This window comes from Nanorana parkeri, unplaced genomic scaffold (assembly GCF_000935625.1).
Source record: "Nanorana parkeri isolate BGI_ZX_2015 unplaced genomic scaffold, ASM93562v1 scaffold20, whole genome shotgun sequence".
Taxonomy (NCBI): domain Eukaryota; kingdom Metazoa; phylum Chordata; class Amphibia; order Anura; family Dicroglossidae; genus Nanorana; species Nanorana parkeri.
Window position 1 is genome coordinate 1,582,385 of NW_017306288.1, and position 24,807 is coordinate 1,607,191.

The following is a 24,807-nucleotide window of genomic DNA, read 5'->3' on the forward strand; positions in this document are numbered from 1 at the left end:
GGGGGGTCATTAATTTAGGCATATTTCACAGGGCATTGCAGGGAATGGCAGTAATCCATAGCATGCAGATTTCCTTGTTCAATTGGTTTAAAACCTGAACTCTGGGTAACATCTAAAAAAGCCAAAGGTGAAATATATATGCAAATTATATCTTGCTAAAGGATTTTGATTTCTCTCTGTCCAGTTGTGAGATCTACACAGCTCTGCATGTCTCTCGTTAGTCCATGAGCACTGGAGCACAATTGACTGACTCCTCATGCTACGAAAAATGCAAATGATATATTAATACAGAGCTGCAGTGTCTTTTATGTCTGCCTGGAGTGCAGCTTTAAAGGGATTGTACAGACTCTAGGGTCAGACTGTCAGATTCTAGAAGCAAAACTGAAAGTTTGAGACCTCTCTATAGGTAATGTTGGCCACAGAAGATTGCAATGACTGTCTTACTTTGCTGAGCTCCTGTATTTGTGCTGTGAGCTCCATCACTTGCTGTTTGACCTGCTTGTTTTCACAAGACTCCTTTTCCAGCTTCTCCTTCATCTTGTTTAGGGTCTCCATCATCTCCTCTTTCTCCTGAGTTTTGGCATCACACTCCCTCTCTTTCTTCTCCAGCTTTTGTTGCAGCTCTTGATGCTCTAGAATAGGACAACATGACATGCGTTAGGGCATCCGGCATCAAAGCCCATGACATTGTGCTTGCACGGTATACAACAGCAGCTATAAGATATAGTTTTTTTTTGTTTTTTGCACAATACAATTTTGCTGGGAACAATTTATTTTTTTAAGAATAATTTCTGCACTGCAATTTCGGAAACAATGCACCTCTATATTTTATTTTGAGTTCATATATTTAGTAGAGTTTAAAGCTGGCAGCACAAGTTATACTCTGATTGTACAATCCAGCTTATATTTACCAACAACTATGTAGTACGCAGAGTAACTACATATTAATTGAATTGTTTAAGTAGTCCTTTGCAGTCACATAGTTGTTGGTAAATTTAGAGGTGATTGTACAATCAGACTAATGTAAGTGGTCAGCTTAGGCCTTTAACAAGCAAGTCCACCTACAACAACCAGCGTGCACGTCCATGCAGAAACCTGCTCCCAGGAAAGGCAGCTGGTGCTTGTAGCTGCCTGTTTAACTAAATGACAGGATGCAACTATGCCCCAACCCAAACTTGCACATCCTTATTAGTATAACAACCTTATGATGGATGTAATGAGTGGGTACAGCTTGAAACACTAGGGGAGAGATCTTGTAGACTGAATTCTGGGACAGCTAGAACCCATTAGATCAGTAATGAGTGGACTTGTGCTCTGAATACTTTATAGCCCCCAATATGATAGACCACACAAAATCAGAACATGGATAAAGAACTACATGTACCTTTCCTCATCTTCTCAGCTTGCTCCTTCCATTGCTTGACTTCATTCTCATTAACCAACCTGCAAACATTAAAGTAATATTTTGGTTTACTGGAAAATCAGTGCAAGCAAATAATGAGACAGCAGAAATACAGGAATCTGTTCAAATCCGCTTACATCCGGACTCTCCTCATTCAGGGCCACATGTTGCCCTGCACGTGGTGAATAAACGTATTTGAACAGATTTATAAAGTTGTGCTGTTGCTTCATTCTTCATCTGCCTGGCTTGCGCTTGAGAATTAAAGTGAACCTTTCTGCCCTTGTCGAGTATAACAAACTAAAGTCCTGTATAAGGACAGGTATTGCAAGGTGTAAGCTTTACTTTTATTAGCCAGAGCACATTACTCTTACGATATCCTCTGAAATTAGCTTATTGCAAACTACCCATTGCTTAACATCTGTAACTTTAAAGCCAAGTCCCACCAACCTCTCCCCTATCCAATGGCAGTGCACACAGGGGTGGGTGGGTGGGTGTGTGTGGCCCAGCCTTAAGGTTGTAGAACTCAAGTAATTCACAACAACCTAAAGGAGTCAATTGCATCTTTACATACTTTATAAATTAGCTTAGTTCAGCAAAGAGATACAAGCAGCAATATACTGGATAAAGGTCTTGCTTACTGGCACAGTACAGAATTTTGATCTGGGTACCAAACAAGAGTCCATGTGCTTATTAGCCTAACCTATATAAACAGACTTTACAATCTCTATTTTTTGTCTTGTACCAAATTACTGCCATTAGCAAACTTTGCAGCCAGTTAAGCCTTCATTAATGTTTTGCAGAATTTGGATGAATACCTGGGAATTAACCTACATATGTTTTTCTGAACAATATTGACTTACATTCGAACAACATTTTTGACATTAAAATTCTCCAGTGGGGAGATGTCCGGATCTTGCCCTTTGTCATTCTGGATGACGATTTGCTGAACTATCCGGTCCAGAAGTAGCCAGTAATGCACAGTGTTACCGCTTCTTTTATCTAGAGGAAACAAAAAAATTAAACAATGAATATAACATATTAACAAACATCAAGGACATGGCCTTCCAAGCTCAATGTTTCAGATACGTTATCGTGTTCTTGAAAGAAACAAAAATAATCAATTGTCACTAAGCAAGTGTTCTATAAATATCTGTGACGTAGCAGAAATGCAATGGAGAGACAACAGGAGAGCCAGCCAAGAAGATATAAGTAATGTCAGTCGGGCGCCAGCTTCTATGAAGTTATAATAAAAGAACAGTTAAGTGTCTTCTCAACACTGGGCTGAAGCAGACATATTACATGGCCCAGGCCAACAGCAACAGTCAACTTTATCACAGCTGTCCAGGCAGAAAACTGAAACGCTAGTAATAACAGTTGTCATCCAAAGGATGACATCTGCTTTATCAAGTGCTTTAATCAGTGATTATAACATTATGAAGTCAAGCCAAACTGTAACTGTATTCTTTAGACAAAACAGCATCAAAACAAGACTTTCAAACAATGCAAAAAAAAAAAAATTAAACCTAGACATTGCATTAAGATCTGCCCTCAAATGATCACCAAACACCCCTGAATTCATCTCTGAGTCACCCACATACACTGTTACGTGAGCCTTCTGGTGGAAAGTTGTAATTTGCACATTCTGAAAAACCTTGCTTGTTTGCCATTACTTTCCCCAAGATAAACCAATTTCAGTGGTGTCTGCAACATGCTTTCCACTCTATAGGCAAAATATGAATGATCGCCATGCCAAAGATAAGTGGTTATGCCCAGAGGCTGGTACCCTTTCCTGAATTGTGCCTGCACCTCCAACCACCCCCCTAGTGTCTTTAGCCAGCTTTAGTGCCCATGAGCTCAAATAATGCCCCCAGCATTCACTTCCTGAAAACTTAAATTTCATTTTTACAAGCGATACTTAATCTGTTGCCTCTCATGTTACACACTTAAGACACAAACTGGCAACTGCTTGCAAGGTCAATGTATTTGAAGGACAGCTCTGTATTATACTGGATACAATGGAGCACAACAAATAACTTAAGTAAGCTAACACAAAGAACTTGCCATGAAATAGCCATTGTATTATTTTAAGTTAAACTGTTCAAATTCTTATGCCCCCATACAACAAACGTTCATTATCAGAAAGGTACCGCCATGTTGTTGCAGCAGACAGCCAACAGACAAGTGTGAAAATCAGCATATTTTTTTGTCCAAGGACTATTAGAAGGAAATCCAAATTTAACACTGAATGATCTGAAATGAAGCGGGTTGCCTAAACTCAATTAGCTTCTGTACACACAACCAACGGTAACAGACCTCTGGAATATTGTTCTTTGTAAATAAATGTTTTGAGATAATCTGCATGGATGCGGCAGGACAGAGATGAAACCTCACCAGTAGGAATGACTGCTGAAATTTTGCCCAAATTGTTTCTAATGAATTTCGCTGTATAATGAAATTATACTGAAGGTAAAATTGCAATCTCAAAGTTCAGTTAGCCTTCAGAAAAATCTTAGGCAATTTTTAGCTAAATGCTTTAGAGAGAAGTGCCACACTTGGGTAACACTACACAAACTGGACAGAACAGTTTATAGCAGGGGTAACCAAATTTCAGCTGCCTGGCTGTGGTGCAACTATAAATCCCTTTAGGCATTGCAAGAATCAAGTCATGACTTCCAGAGGCAGATGCATGATGGGATTATTAGTTTCACCACAGCTGGTGGGCTGAGGTTTGCCTACCCCTGGTCCATAGGAATTATGGCCTTTACACACTGTGTTGACTTTGATATGGAATAATTAGGAAAGAGATCACTTTATGGCTGTCTCTACAAAACTGTGTGGTGGAATGCTGGTCCACTTAGGAAGCCCTCCTTCTAGGAAGGCTTCCAGGAAGTTCTCTTTCTGATCCGAGTTGAAGTGCTGATTTGATACCAAAGCACTCTACCAAAGACTAAAAAAAGAGGCAAAGTAAGGGGTGTCTGTGTGTATAAAAAAAAAAAACTTCAAAACTGCTTTTTATATTTTGCATTTTTATATATTTGATCATCAAATGGTGCTTTTGACAGATCAAGGGAGCAATGAAAGCACTAACCAGTAGCCTGTGTTCACATTGACACAACACATCACAAAACAAGAAAGATTTACACTCGGTAAGCTATTGATAAAAATGTCTTTTGTCCATCATGTGTATTCAGCCTTGGAATATGATATCTGTTCAATTACAAGTCCAAACAAGTTCAGGCTTGGTCATCTCCTTAGATCTTTTTAAACTGTATGATATCCCAATAGCGGCCTCCATACTTACAAGGCATTTGGAGGCAGTGGTGTAGAATGGACATAAAGTATGGATAGGATTCTGAGTGCAATATCCTCTTCCGTAACAGCTCAAACATCTGAGTGGCGCTCTTAGTGTCTATGTGGACCTGTGTAGAGAAAAGTAAACTATCAGGGACTGGTATAAAAAGTCACCCCCAACCCAACAAATGAGGGACCGAAACGCTCACCAGATCAAATCGTTTAGCAAATTCAAGCTCATCTTCATTCCTCAGCATTTCAAAGAAATCTAAATGCCTATTAGTAAAATAGAGAATTGAGATCTAATTAAAAAATGATTCATGTGCCTTTAGTATTATACATATAGGATATCTATTAATAATGCTCAAAGATTAAAAAAAAAACAACACATCTTTCCCACCCTGTGCTAGATTCTCCCAGATTACGATTAAAGTGCCGCAAGCAGAAGAGATATTTATACAACAAATGTGCAGGTTGACATTTCTGTAAAATGGAAGAACTTATTTGCTATACTTATTAGTATATTTTTCCCGGTATTAACATTTGCCACATAGACAAAAGAACAATTTCCTAACCTCATCAGCTTTCTAGGCTGGGGAGACATGGAGGTAGACATTAAGGACAAAGTAATTACTGTGTCCTGCAATAAGATTAAAGGACAGGTTGTAACAAAACCCATCACCACAAGTGCTACTTTATTTTACATAGATATATTTCTACCTATTTAGACTTCCTGATCACTCATTTAAATGTAATACTTGCAAGATAGGTTTATTTATCCTTTTAGAGCAGGGGTGGGCATCTTCGGCCCCCCAGCTGTGCTTTAACTACAAATCCCAACATGGCTCTGCCTCTGGGAGTCATGCTTGTAGCGCAGTCTTGCAATGCCTCGAGGGACTTTTAGTTCCACAACAGCTGGAGGGCCGGAGATGCCCACCCCTGTTTTAAAGCAAACCTATTCTATAATTAAACACCCCACCCCAAGTTGACCTCTCTGTGACCAGTTGCCATGATCCCTCGGCAGTTGGGTCAAAAGGGAAAACCAGGGTTCAGTAAAACACACTCTGTATGGCTCTGCCTGAACACCAGTCCCTTAAACCCCTTCAGCTGAGATCAAGTGATCAGAAACAGATGGGATTTTGGAGAAGAAGTTTCTTCACCATTTAGGTTGCTCTTCTACAATGCATGCTTAGGCTGGGCAAATTAGGATGGGACAGGAATTCAAATATAGGCCGGCATTAATGTTTTAATAGTGCTCCACACACATACTGCAGGAGAGAATACCTTGAAATCAATCTCATGAAAGATTGTATAACTTATAGGAAAGCAGAAATTCACTTATGTATTTTGAACACTCTAGATAACACATGTATATGTCCATATAAGATAGCCCATAAGCTTACATAACGGTTTTTGCTCAAATCTTTACCAACCAGCTTTGTGAAAAGAAAAAGCCAAAAGCAGAGGTGCCACCTCTCTAGTCATTAGTGAATGGATTAGGTGAGCCACCTAATAGGTAAAGAAGAACTGTGATCTAATGAAAATGCCAGAAGCTATTGATTAAAAAAATACAGCCATCCAGTCAAAGTATGATAACTAATTACCTGTCAAGTGTTGAATTGTCATGTTCACGGAGTTTATCAATTACCGGCTGGATCCCCAACATTAGAAATTCGTATCTGAGGTGAAGCCGGAAATCCAGGCTTTCCTTGAAGGCAAACAAAAGGTTTGGGTCAGAACTGGATCTGGTATTTCAAGATCAGCTATGGATCAATTTTCCTAGCAATGTGTGGGGGGCTAATGCTTATTTTTGACAGCTTCACCAATTGTCTGTGCCTAAGGGGAAGGTGTATACAGCCACTTAAAAAGGCCATATGAGCTCTGCCTGCATTGGGGCCACACTTGTCAGTTAGGCTGAGCGCAATGCAGAGGATCCCAATAGAACACAGTAAATAGGACAGTCCTATTCAAATGCATTGCTTGGAGTTTTGCAAAATAATAAAATGCAGAGGGATTACTAAGGCAGTTGATGAGCTGCTCCTGCCAAATAAAATTCTCTGTTGGCCTCCTAAATAAAATAGTCAATACACCCACCTTAACATTTCTATTACCACATTCTAAGAATCATCCTAGAATCATAGATACTAAATCAACCCCAAGCACATCTACCTTTTTCCCAGCACAATACTGATACAAACATTTACCATAATATGTTATCTTGCACTGCGACTTGTTACTTCAACACCTAATACATAGAAAATAAAGTTAAAAACTAATACTTACCACACCTGCTCCTTGGCTCAGAACAGCATTAATGAAGGACATGATGGCAGTCTTAAGGCTCACTTCATCACGGTACCTTCCTGTACTCCGGTCCAAGTCATTAATCAGGGTCTAAAATATGTCAGAATTAAAATTGCACATTATAAAAGAGTATAAATAACTTGAATGGTTTAAGAGTTCCACAAAATCTCAGAATAGCCCTAACTTATTTACTAGCTTATGTAGTTATCAAAATATTGATGATGCTATACATTTTCCAATCATTACATAGTTTCAGTTATATTGTTTAATGATCATTGTTTAATGATCACTGGTCACAGCCTTACCAAAACAGACAAACACATTGCTCGTAAAAAAAACACCGCTTTGGAGAGAAAATTACAGCTGATCAGTTGAAGCCAAATTTTTTGGTAGCTTAAATGAGACTGAGATTATTCAAATTGTGGTCAATCTGTAACAAATATCATGCTGTATGTGTCCAACCATTGCCAAAATAAAATTTTTTAGACAATGCATAAAATAAACACAATGAACGTCAAAGCAAAAATTAAGGTGATTTGCTTATGCTTCCTGACTTGCAGGGAAAAAAATTATAGCTGGAATCCGATAGGTTGCCATGATTAATTACCCCAATGGTGCAGTGATACTAAACTCAAATTAAGGTAAAACTTCAAAACGCATTCAAGTACCCTAGCTAGTAAAAATGTAGTTTGTGTATCGCTAAACTGTCCTTCCTTCTGGAGGGTGGCTACTTTTGTTCCCCAAGATGCCCGTCTGTATTGTAAAGTAGCCACCACTCCAAGCTCACTCCTGTGATGGACTTCAATCTCACATTTAGTTAGCTAATTTGTATTGATATTGTAGTTCATCACGGGAGCGAGCTTGGAGCGGCGGTGGCTACTTTACAACACCTACAAAGACCGTGGGGAACAAAAGTAGTTACCCTCCAGAAGGAAAGACAGTGTCAGCACCAATTCAGAGAGGATTTGAAGATCTACAGCCGAGCGATACACAAATAAGCTACATTTTTGTTAAAGGTTAGGGTACCTGAATCCAGTTTTAAGATTTAACTCCTGAGTTTAGGGTCACTTTGTCAAAAATATTGTTCATGTTGAAACTGCTTGAACTGCTTACTCATTATAGGAACATAATTCTGATCAGTGAAGTAACTAATTACTACCTGCAAAAGGCAAAAATTTGTTTTAAGTTGTTTTATGTAGCATTTAATTAGTGGTCAGTGTTCATTTTATAAATTACAATGTGCTTCATAACACATATGCTCATAAAAAGCCATAAGTACAAATTACAGGCCACGGTTTGCTGTACGCAGTACATTCTGTGCTGAAGATTCTAAGAGACGCCATTGGACACATTCAGTAAAATGGTGTAAATTGTTAATCCGAAGAAAATCATAAACACAACTTTTCAAAATTCGATAAACTAATGAACATTATCTACTATCATTCATCATTTAATAGCAGCTACAGAGTGTTGTACATCTGTTGATTATGGAAAGTTATTTTTTATTTTTTTTTATTTTACAAATGCTTACTTCAAGTTACCTAATCACTACTTTGAGAAGCTGCGCAACCTAGTGGGGGAAATAAAATGGGAAAACTTATTTCAAAACCTAAACACAGACCAGATGTGGGATTGTTTTAAAAACACAGTACATTAATCAATGCATAAAATGCCGCAAGTAATCATGGAATGAATATTGCTTTTGGTATGTATTCTCTCAGGACAAAATTACTTTCAGAAAATGTTTTAAAACGCCAGTTTAGTAAGGTAAACATGAAACATTGCACAAGCATATTTCATATGCAAAATTGTAGCTCTACTGTAGTCAACCTACTGCTATGCTGTCAATATCTTGCTTTTCACAACACATGCTATCAAATTCCACACACACAGCTAAATGATTTAGGCCTTGTTCACACCGAAAGACGGTGTGTTCCAGAGCGGTAGCTGCTGGAATGCACGTCGATCGCTAAGAAACTTCTCCCCGCGTTTTGGGGCGGGAGGGGGCGTGGCGTTTAATTCAATGGCACCGCTTCCACGCCCCGCCCGCAGTGCGATTGAACGCGTGGCATAACTTTACCAGCGTTGCGTTCCACTACAAACACTTGCTTTATTTTTTGCATTTGCAGTGGAACGCAACGCTGGCAAAGTTTTGCCACGCGTTCGATCGCACTGTGGGCGGGGGGGGGCGTGCCATGCCCCCTCCCGCCCCAAAACGCGGGGAAAAGTTTCTTAGCGATCGCGGTGCGTTCCAGCAGCAGCTACCGCTCTGGAACGCACCCGCTTTCGGTGGGAACAAGCCCTTAGACCAGGAACACAGACCTGGATCTGTATGGATTTTTAGTAAGGCACAAACAGCCAAGTGAAAAGGTAGTGCTGGGCTTTGTAAGAAAGTTCAGAATTCAATGCAAACTAAACAATACAAAAGGGAAACTATAATGATTTTGGGAGCACTGTATTATATCCTTATTTAAAAGGATTTATACAACAACATCTTTATTTTACAAATATTTAACACAAGGTTCATCCATGACAATGGTGGCTCAGACCATTATGGATTTTCTAAAGAAGACACAGCAACAGAACTCTAAGCTACCCAACGTTTGTCTTTCTCAGCCCTCCAAGTTTGTGTGTTGTACTCTATCACTTGTATTAAGCTGGCGATGGCAGAGTTAACTAACAATGCATAGTGAAAAGCTGAGATCATCAGAAGTACTCATGATTACAGAGATTCTTTTTTAATATATTGAGAAATCCAAGAACCACTCCTTTATCTCCATGAATAACAAAACACACCTTTTAGAGATCTTTGCAAGGCACCTCTGGATGAATCAGATGATTGCTGTAGGAGTCAGAGGTGCAACAAGCTGAATAGATACAGGAAGCCATTCTAAGATCTGTCTATGTTTTGTCACTTTAAAGCCGGCCACACATTCAAATCTGACTGTACATTCTCCTGTAGATTTACAAGTCTCTCCTGAGAAACCAGTGTATTATAGCTAATCAGGTAGGTCTTTACTTAACTTAGCGGTTAGTGAATATAAAAAGACTGTACAACCAGGATGTAACATGGCAGGCCAGCTTAAGACAGATGCCTGGATCATCCTTTAATTGCAGGTATTTGAATACTTGTAAGACCCTGTGCATACATTTCTGTTCTACAAAACCAATATAGAAATAAGAGACCTCTACGGTCTCTACTCATGATAGAACACATGACAGTTTAACAGTTTCCCATTTTGTGATTTATTCACATCCCTAACCTAAATAATCAACACAATTACTTTACTTTGGTTACAATACTATAGAGATGATTTATAAATCATCTTCCAAATGATATGATGGGCAAATGCCATTTGCATGGTATACCTCCACTAGATAGTTCTGCAGAACATCTATTGGTGGAAATTCCACGAGAATGCCACTCAGCTAGCATATGGCTGGGTGCATGATTTTTAAATTATTTCCTTAGTCCAGATATTGGTCATATCAGCTGAAATAAAATAAAAAAATTGATTGGCATGTGAACTCAGATTTAAAATCAGTCACAACGATACCTAGGAAGGAACCTAGGATCCAGTGGATTGTCCAGGGGGCTCAGCTACAACCTCCATGCTCCAGCAGTAAACCAAGGGGATAAGCAATAAGTCAAGATTTGTAAACATTTGGTGTCTTATGGGGCAGGCTATGCCAGAACTGACAATAGAAATGGGACAGCTCCTCTATGCCCATTAAAAGACTTATCAATGTCAGCAGAAGGGGTGAAGGACCAAAGGTGTGGAGTGACCTTGTGTAAGGCATCATTCTGCCTTTATCTCTGTGTTAGCTCTGATATGCACCATACAAGTAACTATTAAATGTCAAGAAAAGAATATTCCCTCTTCTAAAGATTATTACTGTGTAATACCTGGAAGCGCGTTCTCTCGCTGGCATATTTCTGGTAGTGCAGCATAGCTTCTAGAACTTTCTTGTGTCCTCCAGGGACTAAGCAGACAGCACCCATAATTTCCAACACGGCCACCTTAGTTTTGATGTTCTCTGTTGCCAGACTCTGAGCAATCACATTAATGCTCTCCGAATGGGCCAAGACATGAGCCCTCCCCTGAGAGTTGTTCATCAGCGCCTTGATGCAGCCGATGAGAGAGGTATGTATTTGGGACTCTGCTATTTCATAGTCCATATTTTTTAGGAAGTTCAAAATGCAAGTTAAACCATCCATCTCTATAAATCTGGTGACGAACCTAGAAAAAAGATAATAATAATAGTGAGGTAAAGCACCCAAAAAATACAAAAAGAATATATTCTGTTGGAAAAGCATGTCAAGATAAATTGCTTGGGAAACAACATTGAAGGCAAATGAGGAAAGTGCATAAGTGCCATTGTTGATTGGTTAAAAGAGAAACAAAAATTAAACTGGCAGCCCGTTATGCCGATCAATGAACCTCAATACTTTCTCAATCACTGACATAGAACAGGTATGCAGATTAGAAAGGAAGAGAAATGTAAGAAGGCATTTTCTGCATACTTGCTCCAGGTCAGTGAATGAAATTACTGAAACAAAAAAGGGTCAGCGTGGCAGCCAAGCAACTAGTATTTTTAGAAAAGTTCAGCAGTAGCAGATTCAGAGTCTCTCTTGTGACAGTTTAGCTTTAAAGCAAGCCTGTGTTCTGCCTTTTCAGAGCAAAGTAACAGATTCTTTTGACCCCCATTGTGTTCAGCACCGGGAGCAGACAGACATGTGCGTCCCAGGAATGAAGGAGCATGTGACAGCTCACGGCCAATCATTTCTGTCACACGGACAGTCCATAGCCTTGTGTAAGCTACCACTCCAGTAACATGCAACTGCCAGTTTTTACAATGTCCCTTTCTTGCATGGTATTTGAAAGATGTCATCAAGGTCCCAACAAGTTTAAATGTTCCTTTGCATAATTTAGGCCCATATTTGCTGCTTTCCAGGAGCTCTGGGTTCAATCGTTGTGAAGTTACAGTAACAACGGCTCCTACAGATGCCTATTGAGGCAGAAGTCATAAGGGATGTTCTCAGCTAAAGTGACTCTGGGATGCCGTTCTTCCCTTTGGACTCTGAGTTTTAATTGCACTCTTTGACCCTAGAAGATTCCCTTCATTCACTATTTGTCCCTGTGCATGTAGAACAAGATGTTGGACATCCTGATACCCTAATTGCTTCCTCTGTCTTTGCCCCCACCATCACATATTTGACTGTACTTTTAAACTAAATCCTAACAGCTTCCCGTAGACCTACCCAATTTAGCTTTACATTCCTGTACATATATCAGATAAGTGGACAAGAGTACTGCCCCTCACAGTACTTTGCATGTGTGATGCATTCCCCGTGCACGCTAAAAGAAAAAGCCATCAACCTGCAGCCTTGCAAATAAGACAGTTTTCCATTATGGCCTATTGAGACTAGGCCTTACATCTGCAGTACTGCCTTGCCCCGCCAGCTTAGAAGAGGACCAAAACACTGCCCTGAATAGGCCACAGCTACTGGACCCGGTGGCCACCTGATCTAAGTTCTGTACGAAGAGGCACAGGTGGAACAAGGGCAGAAGAGTGCTGTTACGATTTCCCTGTTTGAAACTATAGTGATCCTTTAATGACAAAGGAAACACTGAAAGTCAATACAAACAATTCATAAATATTTGATCTGCACTCACCTCATGGGTTTTGTCCTCAGTGCAGTCTTTAGACTCTCTATGGTTTTGTTTCTTTCATACTCATCTTCCTTCTCCATTGCCAGCAATGTTCTCCTCTGCAACATGGGAATAAAGGAGGTTAATTGCTTGTTCATTAACACTAAGTTTTTAAAAGGCAAGTAATATAATGCACGTTTGGATCAGATGAAGAAGTGCCAAGATTTTATAGTCAAAACAATTGTGTTAAAAATAAAAACAATTTTTTTTTACGGGTAACATTTAAAACAAAAGTTTAAAAATAGTATTTAAAAGGCGTCATTATTTTGTACCTTCAGTAATCATTTCAGTCTAGCCTTCTGCCATGAGATGGGTATACTTATAGTGAAGTTATTCTTTCCAGAGCTGCTGCCCCATCAATGCACACATCAGAATCTTACCCCTCCCCATGCACGTGCAATCTATACATGGTCTATTAATTTTTTTAAACTACTTGTATAAAATGCAACTGCTCACGGTTTGACCTCCTCTAACTAAAAATGCCTCTGAGCTAGAACAGAGAGGCATTGTCTCTCTCCTCTGACTGATTCATATGTATATGTTGTAAATAGACCTATGGTGCAGAAGATTCACGGCATAGTAAATTACTTTGCAAAAATGGTGGAGAACAATTGCAGGCTACAGTATTATAGTGCACTATTTACCTTACTAGAAACGAAAATATCATTTTTGTTACTGTTCGCTAGACATATAGATATAAATCGCTTAGCTGTGAACCTAGCCTTAGAAATAGAATGCATTGTGGTATATATTTCTATAACCAAAATAAGGATTGTAAAAACATTAACCCCCCCCCAAGTTACATTTATGTTTATTTCATAGGCAAAAAGCGCACTTCACAATACAACCTATTTTTCTAAGAACCCCTGAAAGGTCCTTCTTCGCTTCTCCTACCAGGATGATATATGATGCTTAGTTCCCATTAAGACACTACAATTTATGCTGCTAATATGGCATGAAAACACAATGTCATCTCAGATTATTAAAGACTAGGCTGAATGGGATCTGAGACCCAGAGCAGATGGCCGAGATATATCATGGGACCTATTCAGGAATGGTGACCACACTTATGGCAGTAATTAAGCTTTGAATCACTGCAGGGTTTCTAAAATAATGTAAGTGAACGTATGTATGCAAGTATGATGCCATTTAAACTCAAAGGACTAAGGATTAATGATGAGCGATGTTTAGGTGGGACGCAATCTTGCTGGTCTGAAAATGTATTCAAAACGATTACATAATGCAATGTTATAAAAACAGTAATAAGTCCTTTATACATATCCTCTTCACTTTATGAAAGTTGGTTTACTGGTGGAAACCTTGAAGAATATTAATTGAGAGCTACAGTCAGCCAGTAAACATTAATACTTTAACTCCAATGTTTTGTTTTAAATCACTTGGAGTAAGAAGAATGGTTTTGGTGTGTGCAAAGTCAGGAGCTAAAGGTTACATTTAAAGTGTATATACCCCCAGTACTTAGATGTGATGGATACATTAGTTTTCTTGTTTTGAGACTTTTCTCACAATATTTTTACCTGGTGATCCTACCAGTAACACTTCCTGACACTCATTCACTGTACTGCATCTATGGAGTTGCAGCGTTGCCACCCTAGAGCAGGAAGTGTGTTAGGACTATAACCATACCTCCCTCTCTTGTCACCTCCATAAAGGGAAATGTGTTCTGTAGTTCAACACTTCTGAAATTACAACACAGTGCACTAGGAACTTCGCTCTTGGTTTGTGGCAGGGGGCAGAAAGGAATGTTATATTAAAAGTCAATTTCCACCTTTGTAAGTGATTTGCATGTATTGTGGTAATGAAGAGGTGTTGTGATGATGTATACATGTGCACATTTTCATGACTCACATTGCAGGCTTTCTTAATTTTTTTAATGAAAGTTTTACTAGGCCTCAAGCCTAAAAATGCAAAATTTCCTCCACGGGAAATTCAGTCTGACACTGGGGTAATTAGGCTGTAATCAGCTGCCCCCTCCCTGTCACCCATTGTAACATGAGCAGTAAACATTAGCTCTGCCTTTTCACACAATACACTGTCCAGGGATGGGGGGCGGGGGGGCGCTGGTGGGGGATATTTTCACATTGCTTGTACAGCACAGCGGCAGAAATTTCAATATGGATATGAAGAGGGAGGTTTCTGTTTTCACATACATCAACTGCATATGTCTGCTTCATGTACATGGTGTACATTGCTTGCATATGTTTTATTTCTTAAATACCTCTGCAAAGGTGGAAATGGGCTTTAAGGCATCACACAGTACAACATTCTGCTACTTATTTTACAGCAAAAATGTTATTAGTAAGGCTTTATTCAAATCCTGCTTGAAAGCCTTAAAGTGTATTTCCACTTCTGCAGCCAACTTTGAATACCTCCTACTTTATATTTGTTATATGTTCCCATTCACATAGCATAACCTAAAACAAAATTAAAATTCTACATGCACAAAACATACTCTATTCTGAAAGAATAGTTGTTGTCTGTGCTTAATTTCCATCTGGAATGCAAGGGGGGAGGGACTATGTTATAATAATTAACTAACTCTGTATGTACTGTGCTGCTAGATCCCATTAACACTGTCTGTCCTAACAAAGGGTTAAAGAAGAATTATATGTTAATGAAGGGAAGCTCTTTTTTTCCCTGGTCTTTCCATGGGGACAGTCAGTTTGCGGTTACTGAAATTGAGAAGCTTGCAAAGGCCTGCTACACAGACGCATCTAAAACAGATAAATACACATGGATTTAGAATGACACACACACACACACAAATAAAACTATAAAAAGTATTGATCATCCTTTTAATGACTGATATATTGTGTGCATCTTTGTACAGTGATCTAATAAGCTTGCATATAGAGAGCAAACAGCATTCTCATCAACACATCTGAAAAGGGAGGAAAAGAGCGCGCTTGGGTTCTATTGTATTGCCAGAGCGGCCCCATGTTAATATGTGGGGACAGCTGTCAGCAGAGGTACAATGCAGTTCTGTGCCCTGCAGGGATGGCTGCCCACTGATGTCATTTATTCCATCTCGCCCTGCAACATTTAACAAAGGCAGCACAGAGGATGGAGACTTTAATCTCCCTAATACCCGGCTGCTGAATGTATAGATGGCTGCTCACCCATTAGCCATGGAGGGATCAATACACTGCTAACCATGTACGCTGCATGGCCAGGACAGACAAATCAGACCTTATACAGAAGTATGACAAACTGTTTTTTGTAGATACCTAAAAGAGACCCTGTCACCACCTTAAAAAAACTACAGGTGAAACACAGATAAATCAAGCATTGTAAATGAAAAAGGAATCACCTTTTTTCATTCAAATTTGCCTGATATACTTTAAATAAAATGTTATGGGAAGAATGTTGTTGAAATGAATGTTCTGGTGACAAGGTCTCTTTAAAAGGAATAGTATACCTCTATATAGAAATTTATGGCTGGTCCTTATAAAGCTATTAACCAGCTGTTATGAGAGAAATGCCACTGTGGTCATGCTGAACCTTTGGCTTCAACAAAGTATTACTGACCCAGAACCAGTATGCAGTTAGTTAAAACAGAATGTCTAATTTGCATACCATTTCCAGGCTGCAGTATAAGAAAGAACTGAACCCAGAGGATCAGCATGCCAGCCTGACAACTTCTTGTATTTCTCTTGATTGGCTGCCGTATTGCGGGTATGCCACATCATTACAGACATACTGTTTTCAATGACCAAGACCTTCTCTGGTAGACTGGCAGTGAGAAAAAACAAGCAGCAAGGATATGGAATTTGCAAATTTAAGGCACAAATATGGCTGACCCCAAATGGATGAAGAAATAGAAAGAATACTTAGAAACAAAGTGTTATAAAAAAATATCACACTGTGCTAATAAATGGATCTCTTTGGGATTCCCATTGGCAATAAATGATTGCCTCTACAGGCTATTGGCAGCAACAGATGTGAGCAAACTCCCAACCATTCCTAAGGGAAATATTAACAGGTCAGGTAGGATTTTCCTGTCTGAATTCCTACTGTCCTCCCAAGGTGATCATGGCACAGGCATTGCCTGCTCATTGTATAGAATGCCTGCGCACACAGCTTTTAAGGACTGTTTGGCACTCAGATCATATGTGCCTCATTAAACATTTCCCTAATGTCTATTTCAAACTATAGAACCAAAACACACTGAAGATAATGGTTCAATATTAGACCCTAGAGCCATTGATCTACAAGTGCAAATGTGGCAAAAGCCCCTGGAGTCAGCTTTGTTTAAATGGATTAAGGGTTTGCTGTAGAGAGCCATACAGAAATATGCTGCACTCATCTATGAGCAGTAGGAACAAAGAACTACAGCCTGAAAAATTCCACCCTGCTATGATGGAGTTGTGAATCTGCTGTGGTGATTAGTACAGACTGTTTTCATCCAAACGTATCATATATAGCATATAATATTGCTAGTATTAGAAAATGACCATCTAATGCACCCTTTCTCAACCAGGGCTCTCCATTACCCTAGATACTTGAAAGTTCTTTGAGAAGTGAGAATGGGCTGATCTAATGTCTATATCTGGGTTTTTAAAAGTTTGCCAAGCAGACATTAGATAAAATATGAATTGATCATAAACTGCCCTTTAGCAATTCACAAGTAAGAAAAGATAGTGCAGCTGACTTTGTACTAGAAGACAATTTGAAGAATAATCTATTAATTATACAACTTAAATTTTCTGATTTAGCAAATTACAATTTTTCTGTAACTCTTATCTTCTAAACGTACCCAGCTGTGCAGGAAGCAATTCTTCCCTCCCACGCCGTCTCAGCGATAATACTACAGCATTTATTACAAGAACTCCAGCATTACATTCTTAGGAATCTCTTTTCCTAATGTGTATTCTATTACTAGTCAGGGGTTACATCATCTCGTATTACCCAGAAGATAGGGTGAGTAATACAATGACCACACTTTGGGTCTATAATATTCCTAACCAAGTAGGATATTTGCATAGAAAGGCAAATTGTAGGAGTTAATATTTTTGGAGTGGGGAAAGGGTTACCTTCAGAGTTTTACTGGTGTCTAGATTTCCATCAGGTTACTTTTTCCTCACTCCCTGTGTTGGTGGCTACCGTCATCGGGACAGACAGGAAGGAAATCAAACAGGAACATGGACAAAAAGCCTGACAAAAGGTTCCAACTGGTTCCCACTCTATAAAAATGTATATCTGCTTATTATATATAGGATTACTGGAGGTATTATTACTCCTCCCACACTTGCCTGCAGGACTTCTCTAAAGTCTCTCCCATCATCTGGAACTCTTTACCCTAACCTGTCAGTCTATCTCCCACCTTAACTGCCTTTAGGCGATCCCTAAAGACTCATCTCTTCAGGTAAGCCTATCCCACCTCAATCTAACCATTAAACCATCACATTCTCAAACAATTCATCCCCTCACAGCTACCTCCTCATGTTTTACTGGCCCCTCCCTTTTTGATTGCGGGCCCTCCTTACCATCTTGTCTTGAATTGTATTTTAATGTCTTCCTTATATTGTAAAGCGCTGCAGAAACTGTTGGCGCTATATAAATCCTGTATAATAATAATAAAAATAATACTACAACTACCTCCAACTATTACTCCATTGCCTCTAGTTTAATATACTTTGTACATGGACTCCAACTGCGCGCTAAAGTAATCTAGATGATAGGGGGTGATATTTGCTTAGATCTGCTTATATTTGGGAACAGGCTTATTACATTGACTATGTATCCACACCCTAGAACAGTTTAGGTTTGCAAACTCATTTTAATGTGTAATATGTCATTTTTTAAAGATTTTGAACAATAAAACGGATTTGATATCCTCTTTGATATTAATCATATTTTAGGAATATTAGCCCCCTTATATTCCTCAAAAACCTTTATTCATTTTCTCTACAAATATTAGATTGCAAACTCCAGCTATCCATTCCTTCAAATTGATGGCATGCCGTTCTGTAAACAGAATGCCTGGGCACGATCAAACTCTTTTTGCCAAGTCATCAGCACAGAGAAAGCACTGACATTACATGAAGAGAATCTTCAGCTGTCTGCAACACACTCCGCTCAATGTGTTGGACATGGAAGGGTGAAACAACTGCTCCTTTCATTAGCTCTCCATTTTGTTTTCATTATCTTGAGAGATGAGAAGAGATATTTATTCTATCTGAAGTATGCACCTGGCAAATTTCCATACTGCAGTTGCTTGACAGCTGTACCATGCCACCATTGCCTCACCCTGGCATGGTCCTTCTGTATTAATGTCATCACTGACAGCTATTTAAACACCCGAGATAACAGAGAGAGAGCACATAAGTTTAGTGTGTGATGAATAAACACAGCACATTTTGTCACACTAAGTTCAGATTGGGTGTGCTTTAACTGTGCTGTGTTCCAGCTCATACAAGGATATTGTCCTGGGAATTTCACATTTACTTGGGTTGAGGTAAAGCTAATCTCTAGACAAATAGAGTACATCAGTTAATGCAGTAATGCATCCTTTAACATTTCTTAAATGTATTTTTAAATGCAGTTAGTGCAAATACTTCAATTTGAGTTATTATGAGCCTCTTCTATGTACAGCAGCATTTCGACTGCGGGTAGCAAGACAGCATTAGAAGCCAATCAGGCATGCTTCATACGCTAATAAAGACCATGCTGACAAAAAGAGTAAAGAATAAGTAAAGCAGTACTCCTTAACTGTTCACAGGATACTGGATGGGAAGTTACCGAGCAGTATTACTTAACTACAGTAAAGAAAAGTTAGGTCACTTTCTCAGCCTCAGAATATCAGGACTAGCTGGACAAAATTACCAAATCCTTTGGCAGGTAAAACTGTTCGTATATATGTTGTGTCAAAAGGTGTATCTACCTCCCATTTCCGCAACTTAACAAAAGTAATAAGTTGGCTTCTCATGTGCCGACGGCGGCACGCTCTCTTATTGCATTACACTGGAAGCGTATCTCTCCCTCTCAATTGGATCTTTACCAACGTATTAAGGAGGTTCAAAGTATGAAATATCTTACGGCAAGGCTAAACAACACCATACCCACATATGAAAAAATTTGGAAGGCCTGGAATGATATAGAAGGTCTAGTTCTTTGAAAGGATCAGACAAATATAACTGGGGCAGGTAGGATTACTTAACTTAAAATGCTTGATAGTCAATTTTTTGCTTGAATAGGGGAGGAGGAACGAGAATGCAGGATAGAACTATGGACCTGAGGGATACTGTAACTTTACTTTGGAATGGTGAAATTCGGATTCTACTTAGTACTGTTTTTACTTTCTTTTTAAATCTTTATAGCTCTGTTGCTATATATTTGTTTTTCTTTATTATTTTGTATATGTATGTATGTATGTATATGTGTATGTGTATGTGTATATATATGTGCATGGAAATGTTTGATAAGATCTTAACATACGCGATGCTAACAATTGACAACGGATTTTTGGAAACAACAAATACTTAAGATATATACATCTCTACGAGATGTAATGCTTGCTTCGAATGCGCATCACGCTGAATGGATGTTTTACTTTCCTATAGAAATATACATTGTCATATATATTTTTTGTTGTCAGTTGTTTTGTATATGCTATTTGAAATAATAAAAAATTGTTATTCAAAAAAAATTAAATAAATAAAATAAATAAATAAAAAAAATTTTGTTTTAAAAAGGTGTATATAGCGGTTTGCCTGGAATTTAGCTTTAACTATCGAATCTCAGAATCATTTTACACAACTGCTTCAAACTGAATTTTTTCCTTGTGGAAATGCTTGCTATGGTCCCTTACCTACAAGCACCTAAGTGAACATGGAAGTCCAGTGAAACCACTAAATATACCTATGAAATACATATATGTTCACGTTTTTCTTTCCCAAGGATTTGCAATCTTGGTGACCCATTCTCTTCAAACACCCCTCTGCTAGTCAGGATGATAAATCTACTTCTTCCTGATTTTACATTCTTTTTTGTTTCTTGCTTAGCTCTCTGCTCACTGGACAGAAGTATCAATGCTGATTAACTGCCTAATGGTCAGGTTGAAGTAGTGAGCAAAAAAAAAAAATCACAAAGCTGAAACAGGAAATAAGTGTCAGCTGCCTGGCCAGGCCATGAGGCAGATTAGTGTTAATCACAATACTGATGGGTGACCAGAATTACAATTCCTTTGGCAGGTAGAATAGTTCACATATGTGTATTTCAAATGTGTATTAAGTGGCTTGCCAGGTTTTTCACTTTAAGCCATACAGCTAACCAAATATGTAGCATTTGCCTGTGAAATACCATTTATTTTTTTTTATAGCCGACATGTTTCCTAGTAGGGATAGTGGTCAGCAGGATGGTAATGCAGGAGATTTGTAGGTACAAGTGACAGATGCAATTTGCACTCTGCATTTTTGTGTTTGAGGTATCATTTCCCAGGTAAGCATTGGAGTAGCTGGGTCATATACACAAGTGTAAGAGTGCTTTCTGGTGCCCAATGTACAAATACTAATTCAATTCACATAGGTTAGATGACTTGAGCAAGTACTTACAGCAGCCAAAGAATTGAGTTCATCAATGTAAAATTCTGGCCAGCTTGTAGCACCTTTATTTTCTTCCTGGTCCTATGGAGAAAAAAAAACATCAATAGAAAATGTTACATAAAAAGCATACATGTCTACTGGACTTTGAATGCACATGCTACAGGACTGTCAATCTTTATATTTGCTTTACTACTTAAAAGGAGAACTATGGGGTCAGGGCTTTTCCCCATAGTTCTCCTAAGGGTAACGGGAGGACACAAACTAGCGTCCTCCCGTCACCCAAAGCTCAGTATACCGCGAGCTACAGCTCACAGTATACTGAGACGCCGCTGCCGGGACAGATCCCAACAACATTACTGTCTTGATCCACCCAGCTGCGTGAGTGACAGCTGGCTCTGCCTATCTAGAGGCAGAGCCAGCTGTACCCGCCCCCTCCCCGTCCGTTCCGCAGGTCAGCGCTGGAGGATCGGACAGTGGAGGAGGGGAATCCCTGCAGGGAGACGCGAGTGACAGTCACGGCTCTCTGCAGGGAGATGATCGAGAAGTGGGCGAGCACCGGTATGTGTTTGCTCACTTCACGATCTATTGAGCCGACCTGTGACAGTTTCATTGTCACAGGTCGGCTAGAACTATGAGGCTGAGTGATTTTCACTCGCCTCATAGTTCTCCTTTAAGTCACAGACCTAAATCAAGCATGTTAGGTTCCTGTAGAAGTTCCAGGACACTGACAAAATGGAAGAATGGTGGGAAATGTTCTATTGAGGCATAAATCAGGTGCAATGCATGTTACAAGCAGTTAGAGAACACCAAATGTTTGTGTATGAAGATCAAAAGAACACTGATCCTTATTAATTACTGTCAACTGTTTGTTACCCAAACCAAAAAAAGACCCCCATAAATAACAACACAAATAAAATAACCAGTTTTAAAGGTTAAAAGGTTGTCAGGAAAAAAAACCTCAAAAGACATGTAAAATAAACAAGGAAAAAACTGAATTGTTTCAGCGAGTCCTCACAAATGGTTTACATTTAAAATGAAAAGAAAGGGCAATTAGCTTAGTTTCCAGGGTTTTTTTTTTATTCCAGATTTATTAGAAGAAAGGAAATATGTTCCCCACATTGTACTTGTGTGATGGTCTAATGAAAACAAAGGACACAGTTCCAAATGACAAGCAATTATAAACATCAAAAGGGTAACAGTGTAATTTATTTGGGCTTATAAAATGAAACAAAAGGTTTAGTGAAAATATGTTTGAAGATGAACCAGTTTTACCATGCTTCTAACTATCCCTTCTTTGAAAATAAAGGCCCATGAACACTATATGGCCTAAGGTTTACAGACGTCTGATCATCATAGTTTTATAAGCTCGTTGGACATCCCATTACAAAAACCATGGGCATTTATATGAAGTTGGCCCCTCCTTGCGACTAGAAGAACCTCTACTCCTTTTGGAGTCCATTCAGCGAAAAAAAGTATTTCTGAGGTCAGGTACTGATGTTGAACTAGAAGAAAAGCCTTCTAATCACTGTTTCAATGCAACTCAGAAGTGTTTAAAATGGTTCAGGGTTGAGCTCAGGGCTCTTTGCAAGGACACTCAGATTCCTCAACACCAAAACTTGTCAAATTGTGTCTTTGGGGAGTTGGCATTGTGTACACGGGTGCAGTCCCGCTAGAACAGAAACTGATCTGTTGGCACAAGGTTGGAAGTTCAAAATTGTCCTACCGGACATTGTAAGCTGCAGCATAACAGTACCCTTCACCAAAAACACCTGAAGGAATTATTTATGGTCATATAATATACTTTCAAAGGGACAGGGATTTGCAATAATAAATAATATGCACATTGCGGGCCATTTGGCAGCTGATATTGCACATGCGTGGGGGAACGGACAGTGGATGTCAACGCCCGCCCACCCACCATATTGAGATGGAACATGTAATCCAGGTTGTAAACAACTAACCTAAATCTTATGTTAATATTTTGAATACTAAATATTTTCAACATATAAATTGGGGTGGGTGTATCGGGAGTGGCTGAGACATATAGGAAGCCGGGGGCTGACACAGCTCACTAGGCTGCACCTATAACTAAAATTACTTTGAGTGGACTGGCCCAATATGGTCAACTTTGGGGTGCATTTGGTGTTTTCAGTGTAAAAACAATCTGTTTTAATTTGCTCGTGCATAGGCCGACATGGACTTTCAAAACCAAGAATTCCAGTTAGGTTCAGAATGGCTGAGATGGAAGCTGCAGTCATGTGTGGGCCTCAGTCACCTATGACTGCAGCTCTCATATGGCCCTTTATGCACTTCCAAGTTAAATTTCCTAGACTGACTGGAGTATACTTTTAAATCTATCACATTATCAACCATTTGATCATGGGGGAATTGCAACCCAATTAAAGGATTGTCGTAAAACTCTTTGCCTCACACCAGTGGTTATGCAAATTATATTATTATGAGGTGATTAAAAGCAAATTGAATGTGTAAATGGCCTTAGCTCATGCAGGAAATCAGGAGCAATTCTTATCCCCAGCGCTCAGATCGAAGCACACAAGGGTGACATCTGAACCTGTTAACAGGTCAGTAAAGCATAGAATGAGGGTCAGTTTATTCTATTCGGCAGTCTCTTTCACGTTAATACAGTGATAACACTCCATAAAATTCTAGCAGTCTTATCTAGTAGAGAAGAAACTTCACTTTGCATTCCATCATAAAGAGAATGCACTTAACAGGCTTATTAAACCTCTACAGTGTGTCTGTTCCAAGCAGTTAATTGTTCATGCTTAGACAGCACTCTAGAGAAAGTTGTGTGACCTTCAGCTTCAGGTCTGGCAAATTCTTTATTAACATGCACCCATCTCTATCACATAGTAGGCCAGTCATTTTGTGAAGGAAGGGGGGACCATCACTTGGCTTTGTTACAAAAAGAAAGGCACCCTTACAGAGAATGAATGTCAGGTCCAGTTTAAAAACGTATTTGTTTTTCAGATGGGGGGAACAAAAAATTGTACCTCTGGATTCTATACAATTAAATCAATTTGTCTACATGCACGATGCAAATGAAGAACTAATGTTGTGATGTGATATTAAAGTGGAACTATAATAAAAAAAAAAAAAGTGAAGAGTTGCAGTGTTATAGGGACCGTTTATAAATGGTAATTTTGGCCAAACAGTACCCTGAAAAATAGAAATTATGAGTGTACATCCTTTGCATTTAGCCATATAACTGTATATCTGAAGTATGAGATCTAAGACACTGTTACCTCTGTTAATGTCAGATTTAGAATGAGATTTTCTGATGTCATTACTATGCTGTTCACTGTTCTCCTTGCTCGAGCCTGACATGAGGAAGTAAAGCCCTTCCTCTACCAAGATGGCTAGCTCCTCTCCAGACAAATATATGCACCTAAAAAGGTGTCTTTGAGATGCATAATAGTGGTGATTAGTCTTCTGCTCTCTGCTTATCCTTTTTTGAACAAAGCAAACCTCTCTGAAGGCGAGGTCCACGTTTATTAAACCCGAGCCGCTCAAT

At 39.1% G+C, this 24,807-nt stretch overlaps 1 protein-coding gene across 2 annotated transcripts in view; it reads right to left on the reverse strand.

Moving 5' to 3' along the window:
- The window catches only part of DAAM1 (dishevelled associated activator of morphogenesis 1), a 99,026-nt gene that overhangs the window by 37,731 nt on the left and 36,488 nt on the right, over positions 1-24,807 (reverse strand). For both annotated transcript variants that reach the window (XM_018562769.1, XM_018562762.1), the window contains exons 4-13: positions 21,282-21,353; positions 12,676-12,770; positions 10,905-11,238; positions 6,977-7,087; positions 6,298-6,401; positions 4,903-4,969; positions 4,704-4,821; positions 2,263-2,401; positions 1,385-1,443; positions 445-632 (exon numbers count right to left, since the gene is read on the reverse strand). In XM_018562769.1, coding sequence (XP_018418271.1) covers positions 445-632; positions 1,385-1,443; positions 2,263-2,401; positions 4,704-4,821; positions 4,903-4,969; positions 6,298-6,401; positions 6,977-7,087; positions 10,905-11,238; positions 12,676-12,770; positions 21,282-21,353 — 1,287 coding nt within the window. The remainder of the gene's footprint in view (positions 1-444; positions 633-1,384; positions 1,444-2,262; positions 2,402-4,703; positions 4,822-4,902; positions 4,970-6,297; positions 6,402-6,976; positions 7,088-10,904; positions 11,239-12,675; positions 12,771-21,281; positions 21,354-24,807) is intronic.